The sequence below is a fragment of the Sturnus vulgaris genome, chromosome 5 (assembly GCF_052056855.1).
Source record: "Sturnus vulgaris isolate bStuVul1 chromosome 5, bStuVul1.hap1, whole genome shotgun sequence".
Classification (NCBI taxonomy): Eukaryota; Metazoa; Chordata; class Aves; order Passeriformes; family Sturnidae; genus Sturnus; species Sturnus vulgaris.
In genome coordinates, this window is record NC_142247.1 from 71,798,881 (window position 1) to 71,817,400 (window position 18,520).

The 18,520-nt window shown below is 51.2% G+C and overlaps 1 protein-coding gene and 1 long non-coding RNA gene across 5 annotated transcripts in view; one reads left to right on the plus strand and one right to left on the minus strand.

Annotated features, from left to right (window-relative positions):
• Positions 1-626: 626 nt before the first annotated feature.
• The window catches only part of PODXL (podocalyxin like), a 43,743-nt gene continuing 25,849 nt past the window's right edge, over positions 627-18,520 (minus strand). The window contains exons 2-9 of one of the 4 annotated variants that reach the window (XM_014882546.2): positions 15,068-15,970; positions 12,808-12,965; positions 12,274-12,339; positions 6,621-6,777; positions 5,772-5,833; positions 5,529-5,693; positions 4,139-4,195; positions 627-2,933 (exon numbers count right to left, since the gene is read on the minus strand). In XM_014882546.2, the coding sequence (XP_014738032.2) occupies positions 2,742-2,933; positions 4,139-4,195; positions 5,529-5,693; positions 5,772-5,833; positions 6,621-6,777; positions 12,274-12,339; positions 12,808-12,965; positions 15,068-15,970 (1,760 nt within the window). In that variant the 3' untranslated portion in view covers positions 627-2,741. Of the gene's footprint in view, positions 2,937-4,138; positions 4,196-5,528; positions 5,694-5,771; positions 5,834-6,620; positions 6,778-12,273; positions 12,340-12,807; positions 12,966-15,067; positions 15,971-18,520 lie in introns of all 4 variants that reach the window. The other 3 variants (XM_014882544.2, XM_014882548.2, XM_014882547.2) reach the window with 3 other exon arrangements.
• LOC148223786 (uncharacterized) lies at positions 2,847-5,132 on the plus strand. Its single transcript, XR_015804116.1, has 2 exons — positions 2,847-2,987; positions 4,988-5,132. It is a non-coding gene; the product is annotated as an uncharacterized LOC148223786 (long non-coding RNA).

Consider the following 18,520-nt stretch of genomic DNA (forward strand, 5'->3'; position numbering starts at 1 on the left):
TGTTCTCAACATTAAAAAAAAAAAGTACTGTTTTCTTTTCCTGTGGAAATAGTTCTTTTAAATAGGGGAAGGAAAATCTACTATAAAATATTAGTGGTTTAAAAATACGGTGTCTGGAAAAATAAATAAATGTACAATTCCTATTCAAATATAAATCACTATAAGCACTTGCTGAGCAGTTAATATCCTCACTGGTCTCTGCTCGGAAAGATTTAAGGTTACTTGATCTCAAGCCTCTGTAGGGTTCTCTTGGAAAGTCTTTGGACCTGACTCATTAAAGCACTTTGGCATCTCTTTGCTGGGAAGGGGGAATCTTTAGGCACATGCCAAAGCCCAATGCCTGGAGATGCCCTGCCAGGAGTGTCCTTGTGGCAGCTCCAGCCCTGGTGGCCACAGCATCGCTGCTGCCCTGGTTTCACTGTGTTTGTTTTCTGGGAAGGACAGAAATGTGAGCTCATGGGCCTGCTGCTTGTCTGTCAGGGCAGCTGGGAGGCCACACTGCTCACAAGAGCAATTCTGGATGCCAAGGCCCATTCTCTGAGACTCGTGGCCACATTAAAGAGCTGAACTTGATGATGCCAGAACAGGGACAAAGCCGTGGCACAAAGTTACCTGGGCAAGAGGTGTTTTTCTGCTTCATGTCAAATTTTAATCCCCTACCAGGCTGGCCTTTAGCTTTTTCTTTCTCTTTTTTTTTTTTTTTTTCCTTTTAATTTTTTTTTTTCTTTTTAAGATTTTAAGTTTTTTTTTTTTTAATTTATTTTATTTGTTATTTCCCCTCCCCTCCAGAATTACTTCCCCATAGTGCAGTGCACAGGTAAGTGAAGTGTGCAGAATACATTGCTAATGAATAGCAGGAATATTTACATACAAAAATATAAAGGTTTGAACACTTCAGACTCTGCCCTTCAGTGCAGGACAGAAGGAGGAAGAGCCACTTGTATCTTCTGCCAGCACCTGTCCTGGGGCTGAGTGAAACACCCTGATCCCCTCCTTCCTGAGTACTCCCAACTCCACCAGGGTTTCTCCAAGCTTCCCATTGCTTGGCTCTGCTTTTCCCCTCATTCAGGGCAGCCGTGGGAGCAGATCCCAGTCGGGTTGACTTGGTGGCAGAGCCCAAAGGAATTGTCCCCATTGTGCCTTGGTTTATGGCAAGCAGAGGAGAGGGGCTGAGTTTGGGCACTGCTCTTATCTGCAGCTCCTCTGGCTGGCAGAGGGTTTGGGACAAGCTCCATCCTCACGGGATGGGGTCTCAGCCAAGTGACCTTCTGGTCCTCGTGTGCTGGAGGATGGACCCCAGCTGGAGGATGATCCCTGCCTCTGCCAGGACTGAGCTGCTTCACCAGAGCAAAGGCATGAAACTCTCCTCAAGCTTTTAGAGCCATTTAGGAGCTGTGGTTGGGAGCCAAAATCCAGAAATGGCCTCAGTCCAGCCATCTTTTTCTTCTCCCCTTGAAAGGCTTCAGCAAAGGGACACCTGGGTGACAGACCAAGGGCTGCAGGACAAAGCTCAGTCCCAGCTTTGCTGCTGAGCTGGAAGTTGCTTTGCAGGTCTCTGTTATTTTAGTGGCTTGTGAAGAAGAGCTTGAGAGCGTGGGCTGAACTTTTAAACCCCGAGGGGATGAAACACGAAGGGACACTTGAATGCCATCAAGCTCCCTGGCTCACATTCTGCTGCTCTTTTACCTCTTCTGCTGCTCACGCCAGAAAATGTGCCCTCGAAAATCACAAACCATCGTGCTGCATGTGTCCCACAGTCTTGTGGAGGATGGCTGAGGGCTGTGAGATGCTGCTGTGTAATTCCTGGAAGGCAAGTGATCCTTCTGTAGGGAAATGCAGCACCAGAGCTGGGCTCCTGCACCACAAAACCCCCAACATCACACCTGGGATAGAGACCAGGTATCGCTCTTCTTCTCCACACCCTTCGTAAGAGGGATAAACCCAAGGAATTCCTCCTTTTCCTCTCCCTCCACCTAATCCTTTCAAAACAAGAAGCTGCTGCACCTCTCTCGGTCTCCAAGTGGGTGCAGGATCTGTTCCACAGCCCTTGGCAGCAGGGCTGAGCATCACTTGGCACTGCTGCATCCCTGCCATCCTGCTGGGATGCATCCATTTGCCTGTGGCACAACGAGGGGCTCTTGTGCGTTTCAGCTCTGAGGAGAGGATGGAAACTGGATTAAAAACAAACAGGCTGCTCCAGCTTTTTTCATTCACTACCTGGGTGTCAGAGAGGGCAGGGTGATGACTAAACAGCGTGGGCCAGAGGATTTCTTTAGCTGTAATTGCCAAATGCTGCTTTGCTGTCAGATGTGCTCCATCTCCCATCCTATTTACTTTTATTTCTCTTGATTTTTGAGTCACTTGGTAGCTGGAGGGTGCAGCTGACGTGGTCGGATCTGGAGAGGGGACGTGCTTGGAGGAGACACCAGCAGCTCTTCGGGAGCAAAGCCACCCTGTTTGCCCATGGCTGGTCATGTCTGGCGTGGGAGGTGGATGGGGGATGGAGGATGCTTGGCGAGATGTGGCTTGTGTTGATGTGCCCCAGAGGTGTCTTCTCATGTCCCTTCCTTTTCCATCCTGCACCTCATGTGGTGGCACAAGGGGCCACAATTAGTTCATTAAGGGATTTTCTGCTTTTTAGGGGAAATTTTGCCTCGTTTTGGAGCTCTGTGTGCATGTGTGTAGGGTTTATAGGGTTTTTTTGGGAGGTGGTTGTTTTTTTCTTGATCAAGTTCTGCATCCTATAAATGTGTGTCCTCTTCTTCCTCAAGGTCCTCCTTCATGAGGGTGTCCAGAGGAACGATCCAGCTGTCCCCCAGCTCACCATTGAGGTTCACCTTCTTCTCCTGCATTTCTGAGGAGGTCTCCATCACCTCCAGCGTGGGGTTGTCGTGGTAGCCGTTCTCCATGGTCTGCATCTCCTCGGTCAGGCGCTGCTATGAGGAAAGAAAACCATAAACCCCACTGAACAACACCTTGGCCATGCTGTGAGTGTCACCTCAGGGCTGTCACCTCCCAGCCAGCAGTGACAGCTGTGCCATATGGATTTATATAAATACATACAGAGACTTTCATGGTGACGTTGAGGCAGGGGGCAGCGAGGGGATAGCATGGAGCTGGCAAGAGGAAGATTCTGCTGATGATGGGAAGGAGGATGGAGTAGCCAGAGACATGTGGAAAACCTCCAGGAGCAGCTGCCAGCTTCGATTTGTTCCACTCAGGACCTTGGGAAGAGGTTGAGCATCACTGCATCCCAACTTCTGCCTCCCTACCTCCTGCTCTTCCCCTCCTCTTTCTCTCCACCCCTGCCCTTTTTTAGTTGCTGTATTATTCTTCTCCTTTACTCAGGGGTAGCTCCCACCTGCCAGATTTTGAGCATTATCCCTTCTCATTCTGGAACTCTCAATGGAAACCAGGCAGGGAAAGATGGAATCAGAAACTTTATCACCCTGGTCCTTTGGTGTGATGTGCTTCAGGTTCCGCCTTGTCCCTTCATCCCTTTGGCAGAACCTCAGCCCATCCAAATTTTGCATCCACTTGGGCTCCTGCATCCCCATCCTTCCCTAGAGGGATTCAGTGGGGAACTGCAGTCCTTGTCAGCTCTTTTTGAGAAGCACAGGGCTCTCAGTGGGTCCTTCGTCCCCATCCTTCCCTGGAAGGATTCAGTGGGGAACTGCAATCCTTGCTCAGCCCTTTTTGGGGAGCCCTGTTAAAATCTGCCTGGATTCACAGCTTGCTCTGTTACATTGCTCCTAGTTAATGTCAGGAGACAGGTGTGGGAGGGAATCCATGGAGAAAGAGAGGGATGGAGAAGCAAAACTGCAGGGCTTGGCACTGGCAGAGGGGCTGCAAAGGCGCTGCTGGGAGTCCCCTGTGTCACTCGTGGCAGGGTGGGGATTGAGGGATGCTCCAAAGCAAAGAGGACACACCTGGGCTCTCCCAGGGGCTGCTTCCCTGTGGGATTGCTGGTGTCCCACCATGGCAAGGCACCCTCCAGCCATGCAGCGAGGGGAAAGGGGCTGTAAAGCTGGGCTTTAGTCCTGTTAAAAGCTACTGGGCCCTACCAAGCGCCGGAGGTGAGAGCTGGGGGTGTTACGGATGCGGCGCCCGCCCCTCCGATCCCTGTGTTGGAACTCACATTAAAGATCAGGGCCACATGTCCATCATCAAACCCGGGGACATCAGGGTGGATGTTCTGGGTATTTCCAAGATAAAACAACAGGGAGGGAGGTGGGGGGTGAGGAGGGTTGGAGGAAAAAAAAATAGGAAAAAAAAAAAAAACAACAAACTTTCAAGTCATTTTTGGAAACGAAACAGAAGGAGAACAAAAGAAACCACCCAAAAACAAAGGCAGGAAGGAGGAATGTGTTTGATTTTCGGAAATGGCATCCCTTGCTTTGGTTTTGCTGTTTTACTCTGTGCCTGGTGGGAATTTGAACCTCTGAACATCCAAGCTGGACTGGTACCTATTCCTCTGCACCAGGTTATTTTAGGGACACGTTCCCATCTCTAAAATTACCCATTTCTACCCGTTTTCTGAGCAACATGGGGTGTGTTATGCTGTTATCTGTCCCTGGTGGGATGTCTTTCACCCCAGCCAGAGAGGTTTCATGCAAAGGATGATGAAACTCTGGAAGCTCCAAGGGGACCACAGTGCAGGTGAAATATTTATTGAGGTCTTGCCTCTTCCCCTATTTCTTCCCAAAAATCCAAGCCTGGTAAGTACAAACAAGCCTGACAGGGGCATTGGTTTGTTCTTCCCTCCCTCCTGTGTTCACCTACCTTGCACTGTAAATATTTAAAGCTTTATCCCTTGTTTTCCTGTGGGGTAGAAGTTGGGATTGCTGAGAAAGGATGAGCTGGTCCAGGGGAAAATGATTTGAAGTAAGAGTGAAGTAGGTCTGCTTCTCCATTGGGAAGGTGGTTTACCCTGATTGCATAATCTGATTTCATAATTATTTTCCTTTTCTGTTTCTCTCTGTCCTAGAGCCAAATCCTCAGGAACAGCAGCTGGGACCAGTGCAAACCTCAGTGCCCCAGGGCATGGAAATGGCCAGTCCTTGCAGATGGATGCTACACTAAAATCACCTAATATTGCTTCCTGAGATAAAAATCACATTATTTTCTCTTTCTGTGTTGGTTCTTTCTTTAAATCCTGCTGCTGCTGCACTGAAATTTGGCCCTGGCCCAGCTCTTGCAAAGGCTGAGCTCTGCAGTGTTGATGCCTCTCCTGCTGATGCCCTCCTTCTTCTCTGCACACAGCCTGGGGCTCCCTGGCACCCAACCCAGCTCCACTGCTTGTAAAAGTATTTCAAGAAATTTTTTGAGGGATACAGCTTGATTTTGGAATGGGGTTTTGGATTGAGAAAGCCTTTCTTGTCAAAATTCTGACCCGGGCTGGTGCCCACTGGGCACGCCAGGATGTCTCCACCAGCAGAGACAGCAACACTGATGATCCTCATCTCCTGAAGGTGCTTCTGGGATGGAGAAGGTTTTGGGATAGCTGTCCCACCCTGCTGCCACCTTACCTGGTCCTTCTTTTGTGAGAAGCGCTGGTGGCAGCCGTAGATGGCGGCGATGAGCAGCAGGGAGCCGGCCAGGGTGATGATGGTGATGATCAGGGGGGTGCTGAACTCGTCGTTGATGGTCATGTCCTCCACCATTTTGTCCGAGGTGATGTTGACAATGCCAAGCTGCCACAGAAGGGACAGGTCAGGCTCCTGTGCCACCCACCACTGGGGGACATCCATGGGGCAGTTGTACCCACTCACCTCCTCCAGCTTGTCTTTCTTCTCCTTCAGATCCGTGAGGACTTCTTCAGAGTCCAAGGGAACTGGGGGAAGAAAAAGGTTTCAGTGAGCACGAGGTGTGGAGGGGGGACAGGCTGTGCCACCATCCCCTGGTCAGAGCAGTGTCTCAGTTTCTGGAGGAGGTGGATGAAGATGTGTGGGGATGAAGCCAACCCTTGTAGGTGCTTCACAGCCAGACAAGGAGCCAGGATCTCTTCTGGAAAGGGGACAGCCCCAGAGCCCCCAGGCCCCACCATCCATCTCCAGTGAGTGATTTACAAGCGAGCCCTGTGAGGGGCTGTACCTGGCTCCTCAAGGATTAGTCCCCAGGGCCTGGGTGCCTTCCCTGAGGTTGGATGTGGAGTATAGATCACCCACCCAACCCCTGCTCTGGTGATGAGTAAGAGCAGGATGGAGCTCAGGCCTTCCTCCATCTCCCAGGTACCCTGGTCCTAAAGCAACATTTGGGCACCCCCAGGCTGTGCTGGGTACCCCAACAGGGCTCTGACATGGGCAAGAAGCTCCTCTCTGTGATCTTTGGGGAAGGATTTGAGCTGGGCACCCAGTTTTAACCATCTGAGAGGAATTCTTCCTCCTGGAGACTGATCAATGCCTTGACTCAACATGGCAGGGGGATCTGGTGCATTCCTTAGGGCACAAAGCTCATCTCTGGGATGACTGTACCTCTCCCAAACCACTGGGATGGCACAGCCATGGGAACAGAGCCCTTTGGCCAAGCTCTAGTAGACCCGAGGGCTCTGCCAAGCCTCCAGCTCGGGGGTCCCCAGTGCCACCGTGTCCCAGGGCAGCAGGAGGTGGGATCATACTCACAGTGCAGGACCACCCGCACGGCCCAGTGGTGGGAGCTGGGCTTGCAGGCCATCAGCGTCACCGTGCACAAGTCCCTGCTGGCATCAAACACACGCTGGGCCGTGGAGCAGAAGCTCTCAAAGAAGGAGATGTTTTTGCTGGCAGTCCTCCACTCATCCTGCGGTGACAGTGAGGGTCAGCACTGCTCCCCCACCCAGGGACAGCCCAGGAACATCCCACCCCATCACCAGGGATGCAGGATGTCCCATCCTTATAGAATGACCTCTTTAAGACTGGATGTGCCCCTCCGGGCCATGGTTTGGGTGACAGGGTGGTGTTGGGTCATGGGTTGGACTCGGTGACCTCAGAGGTCTTTCCCAACCAAATGGACTCTGTGATCTTCCCTCATCCCCGTGCTGCCGCCGGCCCTCCCAGGGAACAGGAAAAGTTTAAAAGTAGTTTCTTTACAAGAAGCCGAGCTCTTGGCTGCCGTTCCTCACCGGGGCCCTGCACCAGCCTTATCTGTGAGCCGCAGCTTTTGGTGTTCCAGGAATAGCAGGTCCCAGAGGGAAGCAGGGAGGGGGGGCTGGGGAGGCCAGGGGGCCACAGCAGGAGCAGGGCAGGGCTGTGCAGCCCCACAGTTCCCCACAGGCTTCCCCAGCCTTTCTTCCCTCTGTCCCCACCAACACAGCCCCTGTCCTGCCTAAAACTTCCCCACGGCTCTGCAGGGAAGAGCAAGAGAGTGTGTCTTGTTTTTGGATGGAATCACAGAATGAATCACGGAGGGTCCCAGAACATCATCCAGTTCCACTCCCTGCCATGGGCAGGGACAGCTTCCATAGACCAGATTGCTCCAAGCCCCATCCAACCTGGCCTTCAACATTCCAGGAACAGGAAACCACAGCCTCTCTGGGCAAACCAAAGCATCCCTGGAGAGATGGAGAGGGGTGGATGGAGCCCACGTTCCCTCTGCGGTGTTCCTGAGGATTTTTGTTCAATGTTTTGTAGCATCTGAGAGCTCACTAAGGTAGAGGGGATCACCCTCCTGCTTGCAGGTTATTCACTGGTACTTGGGGAACTATTCGTTAAAGATAAATGCCATTTGATAAATGACTTAACATACTTCAATCTATCTAAAGGTTTTAATTCAATCTCTGCACTCTGATTTCTCTCCAAAGAATTGAGAGAGACTCTTGACTTACAGACTCCAACATCTGCACGGACCCTGGCGTGTGGATGTGGCATGTGGGGATATGGGTTAGTGGTGGATTTGGCAGTGCTGGGTTAATGGCTGATGGTCTTAGTGGGCTTTTCCAACCTAAATCATTCCATGATTCTGTGCACAGACCTGGCCCTCACAGGTCCTATAGGAGAGGTGCTGTATATACAGCTCCTACGTGCACAAGGTGATCCTGTGTGTAAAAGTCCTTAATCCCTGCTGAAATGAGGTACCCTGGCGGGGAAAGGCTCTGCTCCTGCCTCTCCATCACCCCAAACCTTCCCCTCCCATCCCAGCACCACCAGTGGCCTGCAGCATCCCGCAGGGATGGGAGCTGCCCGGCCCAGGGACGCACCCAATCTCACCCCATCTTATCTCAATATTTGGGAAGCAGCACTGGAGACAGGATGCACTTGCCGGGGCGGAAGGCTGGCCCCGGATACGGTGCGAGGGTGATCTCAGCATCGTGAAGCTCTGGCTGTCCCTGGGAACAGCCGCTGTCCCTTGCCTGTCCTTTCGCTTTGCACAGTGACAATTTCCCCGGGGCCCCGCGGTGGGGTTGTGCCATCCCTGGGAAAAGAGCTGGGTGGGAAATCTGCCCTAGCCCGAGGGCAGCATTCCCTGGAAAGCCGGTTCCCAGCAGGACAGGGAGGAGGGGGCTGGAGCTTGGTGGTGGTTTTATCACGTCTGGACGCTGGGCTGTGCTCCTACGCTTGGAATGTCCTGTGATTTATCATTCCCTGTCTGTGCAGCACTTTCTGCTTGGCGGAGGAAGGGAAAGCCTCTGCTGCCTCCCTGCATCCTCCTTCCCCCGGTTTTGCCGCAGCTCTGCTTTCCCCAGCCGTCAATAACCTGTTTCTTTCCCTATCATCCCATGGCGGGGAATAAAGACACTTTTTTTTGGGTGGGGAAGGAAATGGGATGCGAGGCTAAAACCTCGCTGATCACTTCAGTGGCAGCTGGTGAGCAGTGCCTAAAGCCCTTCAGAGGGTGAACTGGAGGGACTGGCCCTTTCCAGGGATGGAGAGGGGCAGGGTGAGGCTGCAGGGATGCCCTGGCAGCTCCCCCTCCGCCGCCGGGGCCGCTCGCATTCCTTGGCCGGAGTTGACAGGCGCTGCCGAGCGGCTCGGATCCGGTTCCCACACTGGCGGGGACCTAAAACCAACATCCCCGAATGAGGTAACAGCACTTGAGTCAACAAACCACCCCGCCAGCTGCACGGGGTGAGGGGGCACCGCGACCCTGCTGGGTGAGGGAGTCCCTCTGCTGCTCCAGGGACTGTCCTGTGTCCCCAGACCAGTGGGGGTCACACAGCAATTCCAGTGGGTTGAGTGGTCCTGCTGTGGGTTTTGCATCCCTCACTACAGCAGGTTCTGGTGCTCCCCAGCATCCACTGACTCAGCTCCTTGGGCACATCTGTGTGGGGACACGATGGAGGAGGAACCCCTGAGAGAGGGACACGGGGTTGTGTGGCTGAACCACAGCTCAGGCTACACCAACCACCTCTGCCATCATCACTTCTTGCTTCACCTAACTCATTTTGGGGTTAGGATGAAAAGCAGAGCATCCATCTGTCTATCCATCATCCATCCATCCATCCATCCATCCATCCATCCATCCATCCATCCATCCCTTCCAAAGCAGGAGAAACCCAACTGAAAATACATTTGTGAGCCAGACCTTGGAAGAAGCCATCCTATAGAATGTGAGGTATTGGGCTAATATGCCTTATTAAAAAACTCATTAAGATCCTGCAGTAATCAAAGGAATGAGAAGGAGAAGGTGGGGGAACATGGACCAAACCATTCAAAGCATCACCTGAAGAGGAAGGATGCAGGAAACCAACCAGCCTGTGAAACACTTACAGTCCACAAAATGGTACCAGCTGTATATTTGGCTTTTAAAAAAGGATTTATAGTTTGACTTCCTTATTTTCTGGAGAATCTGAGGTGTGATGGGGTGCAGTTCCTGGATTCAGTCCCAGCTGTTTGCTGGGGTCTTCCCATTACTGGTGCTGCCCCACCAGCCCAGCTGGGAATGGGGTGGGCACCTGTGCAGTGTCCTCTCCCCTGCCCTGTGTGATCCAGACATCTCCCCCACCACATGACCCCCACACTGCCCTGGCTTCTTGCTGGATCTGAATTTTCAGTATAATGCCACTCTGACTCTGGTTTGTTCTCAGAGCAGGATTGGAGCTGTTTCTGGAACACTCCTCCTTATAGCACACACTTTCCTGTTTTCCCACGGGTTGTGAAAACGCAAAGGATTTTTTCACTTTGCTGTCAGGATTTGGCTACAGACGTGTTTACCAGGCCTACAAAGCAGGGAAACCAGATAGTGCCATTTCTCTGTTATCTGCTCAGCTTGGGAGGCACAGAATGGGCTGCAGTTTTCAGGAATACAAGGAGTGGGAAGTGAAGGGCGAGCGGGGGAGAGGCACTTTGGCAGCGAGGAGGGTGGTGGGATGGGAGGATGCAGCCCATGGGAGGATGCAGCCCTGCAGCCCTGCAGCCTTTCTGTGGCTGTTTTCGGGGTGTAATTGGCATTTTGTGCTAACAATGCTCTGGCTTGTTATTACACCCAGAGGAATCAAAGGGAAGCAGGGTAGGAGACTCCCTGGCTCGCCAGCTCCAATGCTCCACGGCCCTGGAGCAGGCCATGATGCCAAGATGTGGTGTCTGCTCATCCCTCACCATCCCTGCTTCCAAAAGTACAACTCCACGGGAAGGACAGCAGCTCTGGAACATCACTGTGCCCAGAAGGAGAGGGAAGCTTTAAACACCAGCAGGGTCCTAAGTCCTTAAAGGCTCCACAATTGGATTTTGTCAATCTGACTGAATATTTTTAGATGTTCAACACAAAATTTGATGAGAAGCTTTTCCAGCATGAACCTGCAGCCATGTCCAGACATTACATGGGGAAAGGCATGGTCTCAGGAGAAACCATCCTGCTGGGGCTTCATGGAAATAAGATCCCTCCTTGGAATCATCCTCAACATTCAGAGCAGCATCACTAAGGGCATCACCACTACTGCAGGTGTGTGGGCAAGGAGCATTTGCACCCAGCAGCAGCCAGAGTAGGAAGGTGACAAGAGACAGCAGGCAGGTCCTTTCCCTCCTCCAGGAGCACAGTGGATGATGCTGGGAGGTCCAAACCCTTTCCAGGGCTGCCAGGCAGGGCCATCACCCAGGCACAGGGAATTTCAAGAGCTGCTGTGGTCAGTAGTTGCACTCACAATGTGTCTGAAGGGGTTTTGTGAACACAGTGTGGCTTCACTTGGAGAGTCCCTTCCAGCTTGGCTGATTCTGTGATTCACTTAGGGCAGGGGGTGACAGGACAAAGGGGAATAGTTTAAATTAAAAAAGAGAGATTTAGATTAGATATTAGGAAGAAATTCTTTACTTGTGAGGATGGTGAGACACTGGAACAAGTCCAGAGAAGCTGAGTTTGCCCCATCCCTGGAAGTGTCCAAGGCCAGGCTGGACAGGCTTGGAGCAATCTGGTCTAGTGGAAGGTGTCCCTGCCCATGGCACAGGCTGTGAGAAGGTCCCTGAAGTGCCAATTTTCCACTGCTTACACTGCCAGCAACCAGAGCATTATCAGGCCAAAACCCACCCCTGAGCCCTACCCACAGTCACTCTGTCAGGACCTCACCAGCCCTTTACTGGTCTCTCTTCCTCTCTATCACCAACTTAAAACTTCTTCCTATTTGGAACTTACCAGTATAGTGCATTTTCCCTACTGCAGGAAGCTCACAGTTTCCACCAGAACCATTCAGAAGGTGAATATCCCTCAATAACACCAGCAGACAGTGCCCATCCACCAGAAAAGATCTTGGTATGTGGTCCTGGGTTGGGCTTGCCTGCCCCCAGCCTTCCCACCATATTTTACTGCTCCCTGTTTTGTAGTGGGTCTGAAACAAGTGAAATGGAGTTTTTTCCTCTCATTTTAGGGTTCTATGAGAGCATTGAGGAGCACAGTGAGTCCCAAAATTCAGGCTCCTCTGCTTCCCAGTTGCTCTGCAGTTGGATGCCACCCTACCCCAGTGTGAAGTGCAAGATCTCACAAGTGCACAATAATAACTGTGGAGGAACACCTCGTTCTTTTCTTGGATTTTGGGGCAAAATTCCTTCAATTTAGGCAAAAATCTTTCCTGCTAGCATAGGGAAATATTTACCCTTTAAAATTTTCCATTTGTCTTTCTGTAAGACCTGGGTGGGCTCAGCTGGTCCTTCTACTTGGAAAAGACCACACTGGCCTCTTCTCCTCCTGCCACATGCCCCGCTGGTGACACTGCTGAACACGGGTTTGCATTCACCATTTCACATTGGCTGCATCTTTGATGAAATTCCCTCATTTCTGAGGGTTTTCTCACATGCTCAGAGCACCACAGGTTAAAATCTGAACCTCCAACAGCTGCTAATTGTCCATGGAAGTCAAAAAGGTGGTACTTACACAGGTTCTGGGTTCTTTCAGGTGAATGATGGGCGTAGTATGCTGCACCTGGTCTTTACAGATGAGCTGGAAAGGCAGAAGAAAAGCAACTCTCAGTGGTGGACAAAGGTTGGAAGGACAGTTGGTCACCAACCCAACAGCCCATTATGTGTTTCCTGGGAAAAGACCCTGACCCCCTCCTGGCTACACCATCCTGAGGAGTTGTAGGGAGCCAGAAGGTCCCCCCCAAGCGTCCTTTTCTCCAGGCTGAGCCCCCCCAGCTCCCTCAGACACTCCTGGTGCTCCAGACCCCTCCCCTGGACATGCTCCCCTTCACCTCCATCCTCATTGTCTCTTCTCTGGAAAGCTCCAGGAGAAAGGGATGGGAGTGAATGACCTCTAAACAATTCTGTGATTCTACAACCTGGAGTTACTTTGCTGGCAGATCTCTCTCTCTCTGACAGAGAAACAGTGAGAAGAGCCACAGACTCCACGTGGGATGGCAGCTAAATTAACACCCCTGAGAGGTGCCCACCTTCCCATTTGGGCCATTACCTCATTTGAGACAGAAATGTTGGGCTGCTGCTGGCCAGAACTGCAGCTCTCTGTGTGGTCTGTCTGGTCCCCTGAGGCTGGACCCAGTGGCTGGACACTGTCAGGGCTCTGGGAGGCACTGGTGGATTTGGCTGATCCAGCGTCGTGGGTACTCTGGTCTGGCTCCCCAATATGCACCAAAAAACAAGCAGACAGACACTGACACAGTATAGAGGATACAGCTGGCATAGCTCTGTCAGGGGTCACCTCAAAATCAGTTTTCATCTCTCGCCCTGCCTTGAAGCTCATTGCGTCAAAGGCTGGAGAGGCTTTAGATTGCTTCTTCAATTTTATGTATTTTTAAATTAACTTTGATGTGGAAAGAATCTGATTACTGATTTTATTTTCTGCTGCTGAAACTCATCAGAGTGTTCTGGAGAGAGGAACCAAAGGCCACTGGATGGCTCTGTGTGGGTAGCTGGGTAATCAGAAGTACGGGGTGACCCTCCTTTCACTTTATCTGGGGTGTTTTCCATGGAGATTTCCTCAACAGACACAGACCTGGCTGCTCAGGATCTGCCACCCACCTTTGCTGGGAGGGGATGTAATGTCATAACCTCTGCTGACTGCACCTCTATGGAAAATTTCCAGCGTGACAATATTAGAAGTAGTGCCTGCTTCTACAGGAGACAGCCTGGGGTGTCCTCCCTGGTATTCCAGAAGGGCACAGGTCCCAGATCTAGCAGCCCCATTCAGGTGTCTCCTGAGGTCACCTCCAAGGACTTGGTTAAGTTCTGTAGCACGTTAGAATTGTTTGTGGGAGTAGGGCAAGGAGCACAGCAGCCTCCTGCCTCCCCAGATCCCTTTGAAGACATGGATCTTCATCCCTGGCTTCCTAATTGATACTTAAGTGGTGACAAAGAGAATTAAAATGCCACAGGATGTTCACAGCCTGTTTGCTCTCGGGACTCCTGCCTCTTCCAGAGAAAAGATGAGAGATATTTCTCTCCCAGACACATTCTGAAGGCTCCAGGAGAGAATTAATTCCAAAGCCATCTGTTTCTCATGCATTCTGCCAACTATTTATTAAATATAAAGGGTTTTTAGACCTCTTCAGGCTTAATGCTTGAGGCCCAAATTGAATTAACATAATTTTATATATCACCCTTCCATGGAGAACAGTCCTGTGGAGCAGGAGGGGAAAGAAAGGAAAAAGAAACATCCATCATGAAAATATCCATTTCACCTCATTCCTGCCCACACATGAAAACATGACTTGGGGGAAGCCAGTGAAGATGGCTTTGCAATAAAACCTTGGCCCATTTAGTGATGCCAACAGCTGGGAGGCTGAGGGGGATGGAGATGGTTTTTGAGTGGCTTCTGTATTCCAGGTAATGGGAAATCAGGTCAAGAAGAGCATTTTCCAGGGGAAGATAATTGAGGGCTCCAGTGTGATCACAGCTTTTATTCAGAGCCAAATGTGAGCTGAACCCACAATCCCAGCCAAGTCTGGAAGGCTCCATGGAGCCCTCACAGTCCCACAGGGTGATGATTTCCCTGTAAATGCTACCAGACAAAATGCCAGTCTGGGAGGTTGAACTGTGCCTCACCAGGACACCTAGGAGCTAACTGTGAAACTCCAGAGGTCAGAGAAAACACCTTAATGGTGTTCAGCCAGGTCCTAAACAGCACCTGGACACTCCTAATGCAGCTTAGACAGCAGCCAGCAGCCAAAGCCCTCCCGCAGCACTGATGAACGTCCTACCAAAGTCAGACTCCTCAGGGGTTCTAAACTCAGAGTTTAGCCACAAAATCTCCTTAGTCATCTAAAGCTCCTTTTGTGTGCATGCCCAGACAGCCTTCCCTAAGCTGTCAGCTGCACCAGGGATCTTCCAGGGGCAGCATTCTGGGAGCTGTCCCTGCTTCCCCAGCTCTCCCCAGTGTCAGTCCCCAGCCCATCACTGCTGTCCTGTTTTCCATCACTGGAGATCGAGACATGCAGTTGATGGTGCTCCAGGCACCTCTTGGTCCATCCAAAAGCCAATGCCTGCACTTTGCCAGCTGATTAATTCCTTGGATTTCACTGACTGCATTGTCTCAACCTCCACCGAGGACAACAGGGACCTAAACACACGCTTGTCACACAGACAACTGAGCTGGGAAGTCCTAAAATGAGACAAGGTGGTGACAGCCCATAATGGCAGGAGGTGTTTAGGGTAGCCAGAGAAAGAGAAAAAAGGCCTCCTCAGCACAAGAAACCAAGATTCCTGCCTTCTGTTACCTGCCCCAGGAGCTGTGGTGGTGGATGCCTTTGGGACCGTGTCTTTGCTGCCAGGTTGTGACATTGGAGTGGTGGTGACAGATGGGGATCCAGTCAGAGGGATAACAGAAGTGCTGGTGCTTCCAGAAGTGCTGGAAGGGGTTGGTCCCTGGACTGAAGAACTGGTAGAAGGACTCTGCTTGGTGGGACATTGGGGAAGAGGGCCAACACACTCCTTGGAGCTTTGGGGAGGGTCAGTTCTCAGCTCTGTGGTGCTCACAGTGGTGTTAGGCACATGATCCAAAGACTGTGAGCCAGGAGAGGATGTGCCAACAGCCCCTACAGCTCCTGGAGGACTGGTTGTACTAGTGACAATGGGTTGTGCAGCAGCTGTGGACCCCAAACTTCCCGAAATGGCTGCTGTGCTGCTGGGCTGCTGGGCAGTAGTGGAGCTTGCAGCAGGGGTGGTTTTGGGGGCAGCAGGGCCCTGTGAGGAGCTGTCCTGCACAGATGTGGGGGCTGAGGTGGAGACAGGCGAGGTGCCCAGAGTTGTGAGGGGGTTCCCTGTCGCTGAGTTGGCAGTGGAGGACGGTGACATTCCCGGCTTGTCTGTGGTGGTGCTGCTTTCAGTTGTGGTGGTGCTGCTTTCAGTTGTGGTGGTGCTTTGAGTTGTGGTAGTGGTGGTGGTGCTTTCAGTTGTGGCGGTGGTTGCTGCCACAGTGGGCTGAGCAGCTCCTGCCTCGGTGGTGGTGGTGGTTTGGGCTGTGGTAGGTGATGATGCAGAGGTGGTTGGTGAGGTTTCTGCAGTGCTTGCAGGCGTGGTTGTCGTGGTGCTTTCTGTGTTCTTGGGGGATTCTGTGGTGGTGGTGGTGACAGAGTTTTGTCCTGAGTCTGCAGAATCCCCATCATCCTGAGAGCTGGCATCTGGGGAAAAATAAAAATGCCAAGGTAAATGCTGAACTAAGGAAACTGCCCTTGGTTTTCCTTCAGAAAAGGTATTTGTAGGTGTAAACACTGACATAAACCACGAGCCATTCACTCAGGGCTTGCCTTGTGCTCTCCAAAGTCATATCAAATTCCATGTTCTGGTATCCCTGTGTCCAGCAGTGACACCAGGTGGGAGGTCCACCAGCTTCCATGCAAAGCCCTGCCAGTGGTTCCCAAAATAAAGCAGATCCAGCCCTTGTAAGAGGACAGCCAAGGGATGCACTGACTGCAAGCATCCATCCCTGCTATGAGAGTCTCCTGCATCCCTGAAGGGACAAGGTGACACAGAATCACACAATCATTAAGGCTGGAAAAGACCTCCAAGATCATTAAGCCCAAACAATTACCTCACATTATGACATGCAAAGAGATCTGTGTTTGGTTTCTGAAGAATACCTTAAACTTTCAAGTGATGAAGCTGTTCCTCAGTGGGGGATGCAGCTGAAGGACAACTCACCTGACAAGAGAGAACTCTCCCACAGCAGAGAGCTCTGCAATGTGCTGCCATGCCAAAATGGGGCATTCTCACTGCTAAACCAGTATAAAAACATGGATCTATTCTTCTGTTTGTAATCACTGCAGGAGCTCCTTCAATGGCCACGGAATATTTCCCCATGTGGTGACCACAAATTCTTGCTTAAATTCACCCCTGGAAAAGTTTGACCAATTTTTCACCTTTCAGGACACATGGGCTGAGCCCCTTAATCCATGGATCCCTCTGGACTCAAGGCAACAACCTGATTTGGGAAGAAGGTTCCTCCATTTGGGGACTGTGCAGAAGAACTGCTATAATTTTTTTCCCCTTGAAGCACTCATATATTATTTCCAACCCCCTAAAACAGGAGCCACACTTCCAAGGATTGATTTTTATCCTAATGATGCTCTCCAGAGATCTGCTTTGTTCCTTGGTGCTGGCACACAGACAAAATATTTTCTCTTATAGAGCCTGTCTATTGACACTGACTGTGCATCAAAGATCTGATGAAGATCAAGGTTCTGGTGGGAAAATTCAACTCCACCATGTCAGGATCTGGCTTGAGAAGGACCTGGGGAATGGGATTGGGGATGGGGAGGCTGCAACAAGTTTGAGTTCCTGTGGGAACTGCCTGGGGACAGAGTGGGTTTGGAGGGGGCAGAGGAGCCACAGCTGGACCTTGCATAGGCAGGGAATGGGATGGGATGGGATGGGATGGGATGGGATGGGATGGGATGGGATGGGATGGGATGGGATGGGATGGGATGGGATGGGACGGGATGGGAAGGAATATAGAATATTTCAGTTGGAATGGACCTAAACTGATCAGCTTATACAACTGCCTGACTATTTCAGGGGAATCATAGTACCACAGACTGATTTGGGATGGAAGTGACTTCAAAAATCATCTCATTCCAACCCCCTGCCATGGCAGAGACACCTTCCAGTATCCCAGGGTGCTCCAAACCTTGTCCAACCTGGCCTTGGACACTTCCAGGGATCCAGGGGCAGCCACAGCTGCTCTGGGCACCCTGTGCCAGGGCCTCACCACCCTTGCAGCCAAGAATTTCTTCCCAATATCTCATCTAACCCTGCTCTCTGTCACTTTAAAGCCATCACCCCTGGTCGTGTCACTCCATGCCTTTGTAAAAGTTCAGATCTCCTCCCAAAACACGGTTTCCCCACCAGGAGCAGCCACTCCTGGAAACACAATCAAGATGTGAGTGTAACTGAAAGTAGCAGCATGAATTATTTTAGGAAACACTTGGCTTGTGAGGAAACATTTCCATTACATGTGAAGGAAAAGGGCTTTTGTGATGATAAGTTGTGCTTCCTACAGGCTGACCACTGTCTGCAGGAGAAGAGGCAGAGAAGTAAAACATCATCACAGGGTCCTGACAGATAAACCCCAGGTGCTGAAGATAGGAGGGAGTTTTGATCTACCATCTCCTTAGCTGTGTTATCAATTTGTGGGGCTGGAATTGTCCGTGATGGTTGCACCAAGCTGGAGAGAGACCAGGCATTCAGAGAGCCACAAAACAGATTTGTCCCATAAATAGGGTGTGAAAGTTTCACAGGGGATCTGACAACAAAAGCGGTAGAAAAAAAAATCCCCTAAAGGTAGAAACAGTACAAAAGAGATGTAAGGAAATAAAGGGTTGGAAAGAAGGAAGGAAGGAAAGAGGAAATTCCCCTCTGCTCTTGTTTCCTCTTCATGCCCCGGCCTCATCCCAGAGGGGCAGAAATTAAAGACTCCAAAGAGAGGTCAAAAAGACAATTCAATTCAGTCCAAGAGAAAGGGACAGGACCATGCTTTGGCTCTAGGCCGGTCCTGGTGGCCAGCTGGGACCACCCTGTGATCCAAGGAACCAAGATCCTTGTTCCAGCACTTCCCTGTCCCACCCTAGGGAGATACAGACAGGATTTTACCATTTTTAGCAAAAAACTGAGGGCAAAAGCCCAAAGCAAGGGGTTGTTCTGCTGATGGAGAGATCTGGTAAGATCCTCTAGGC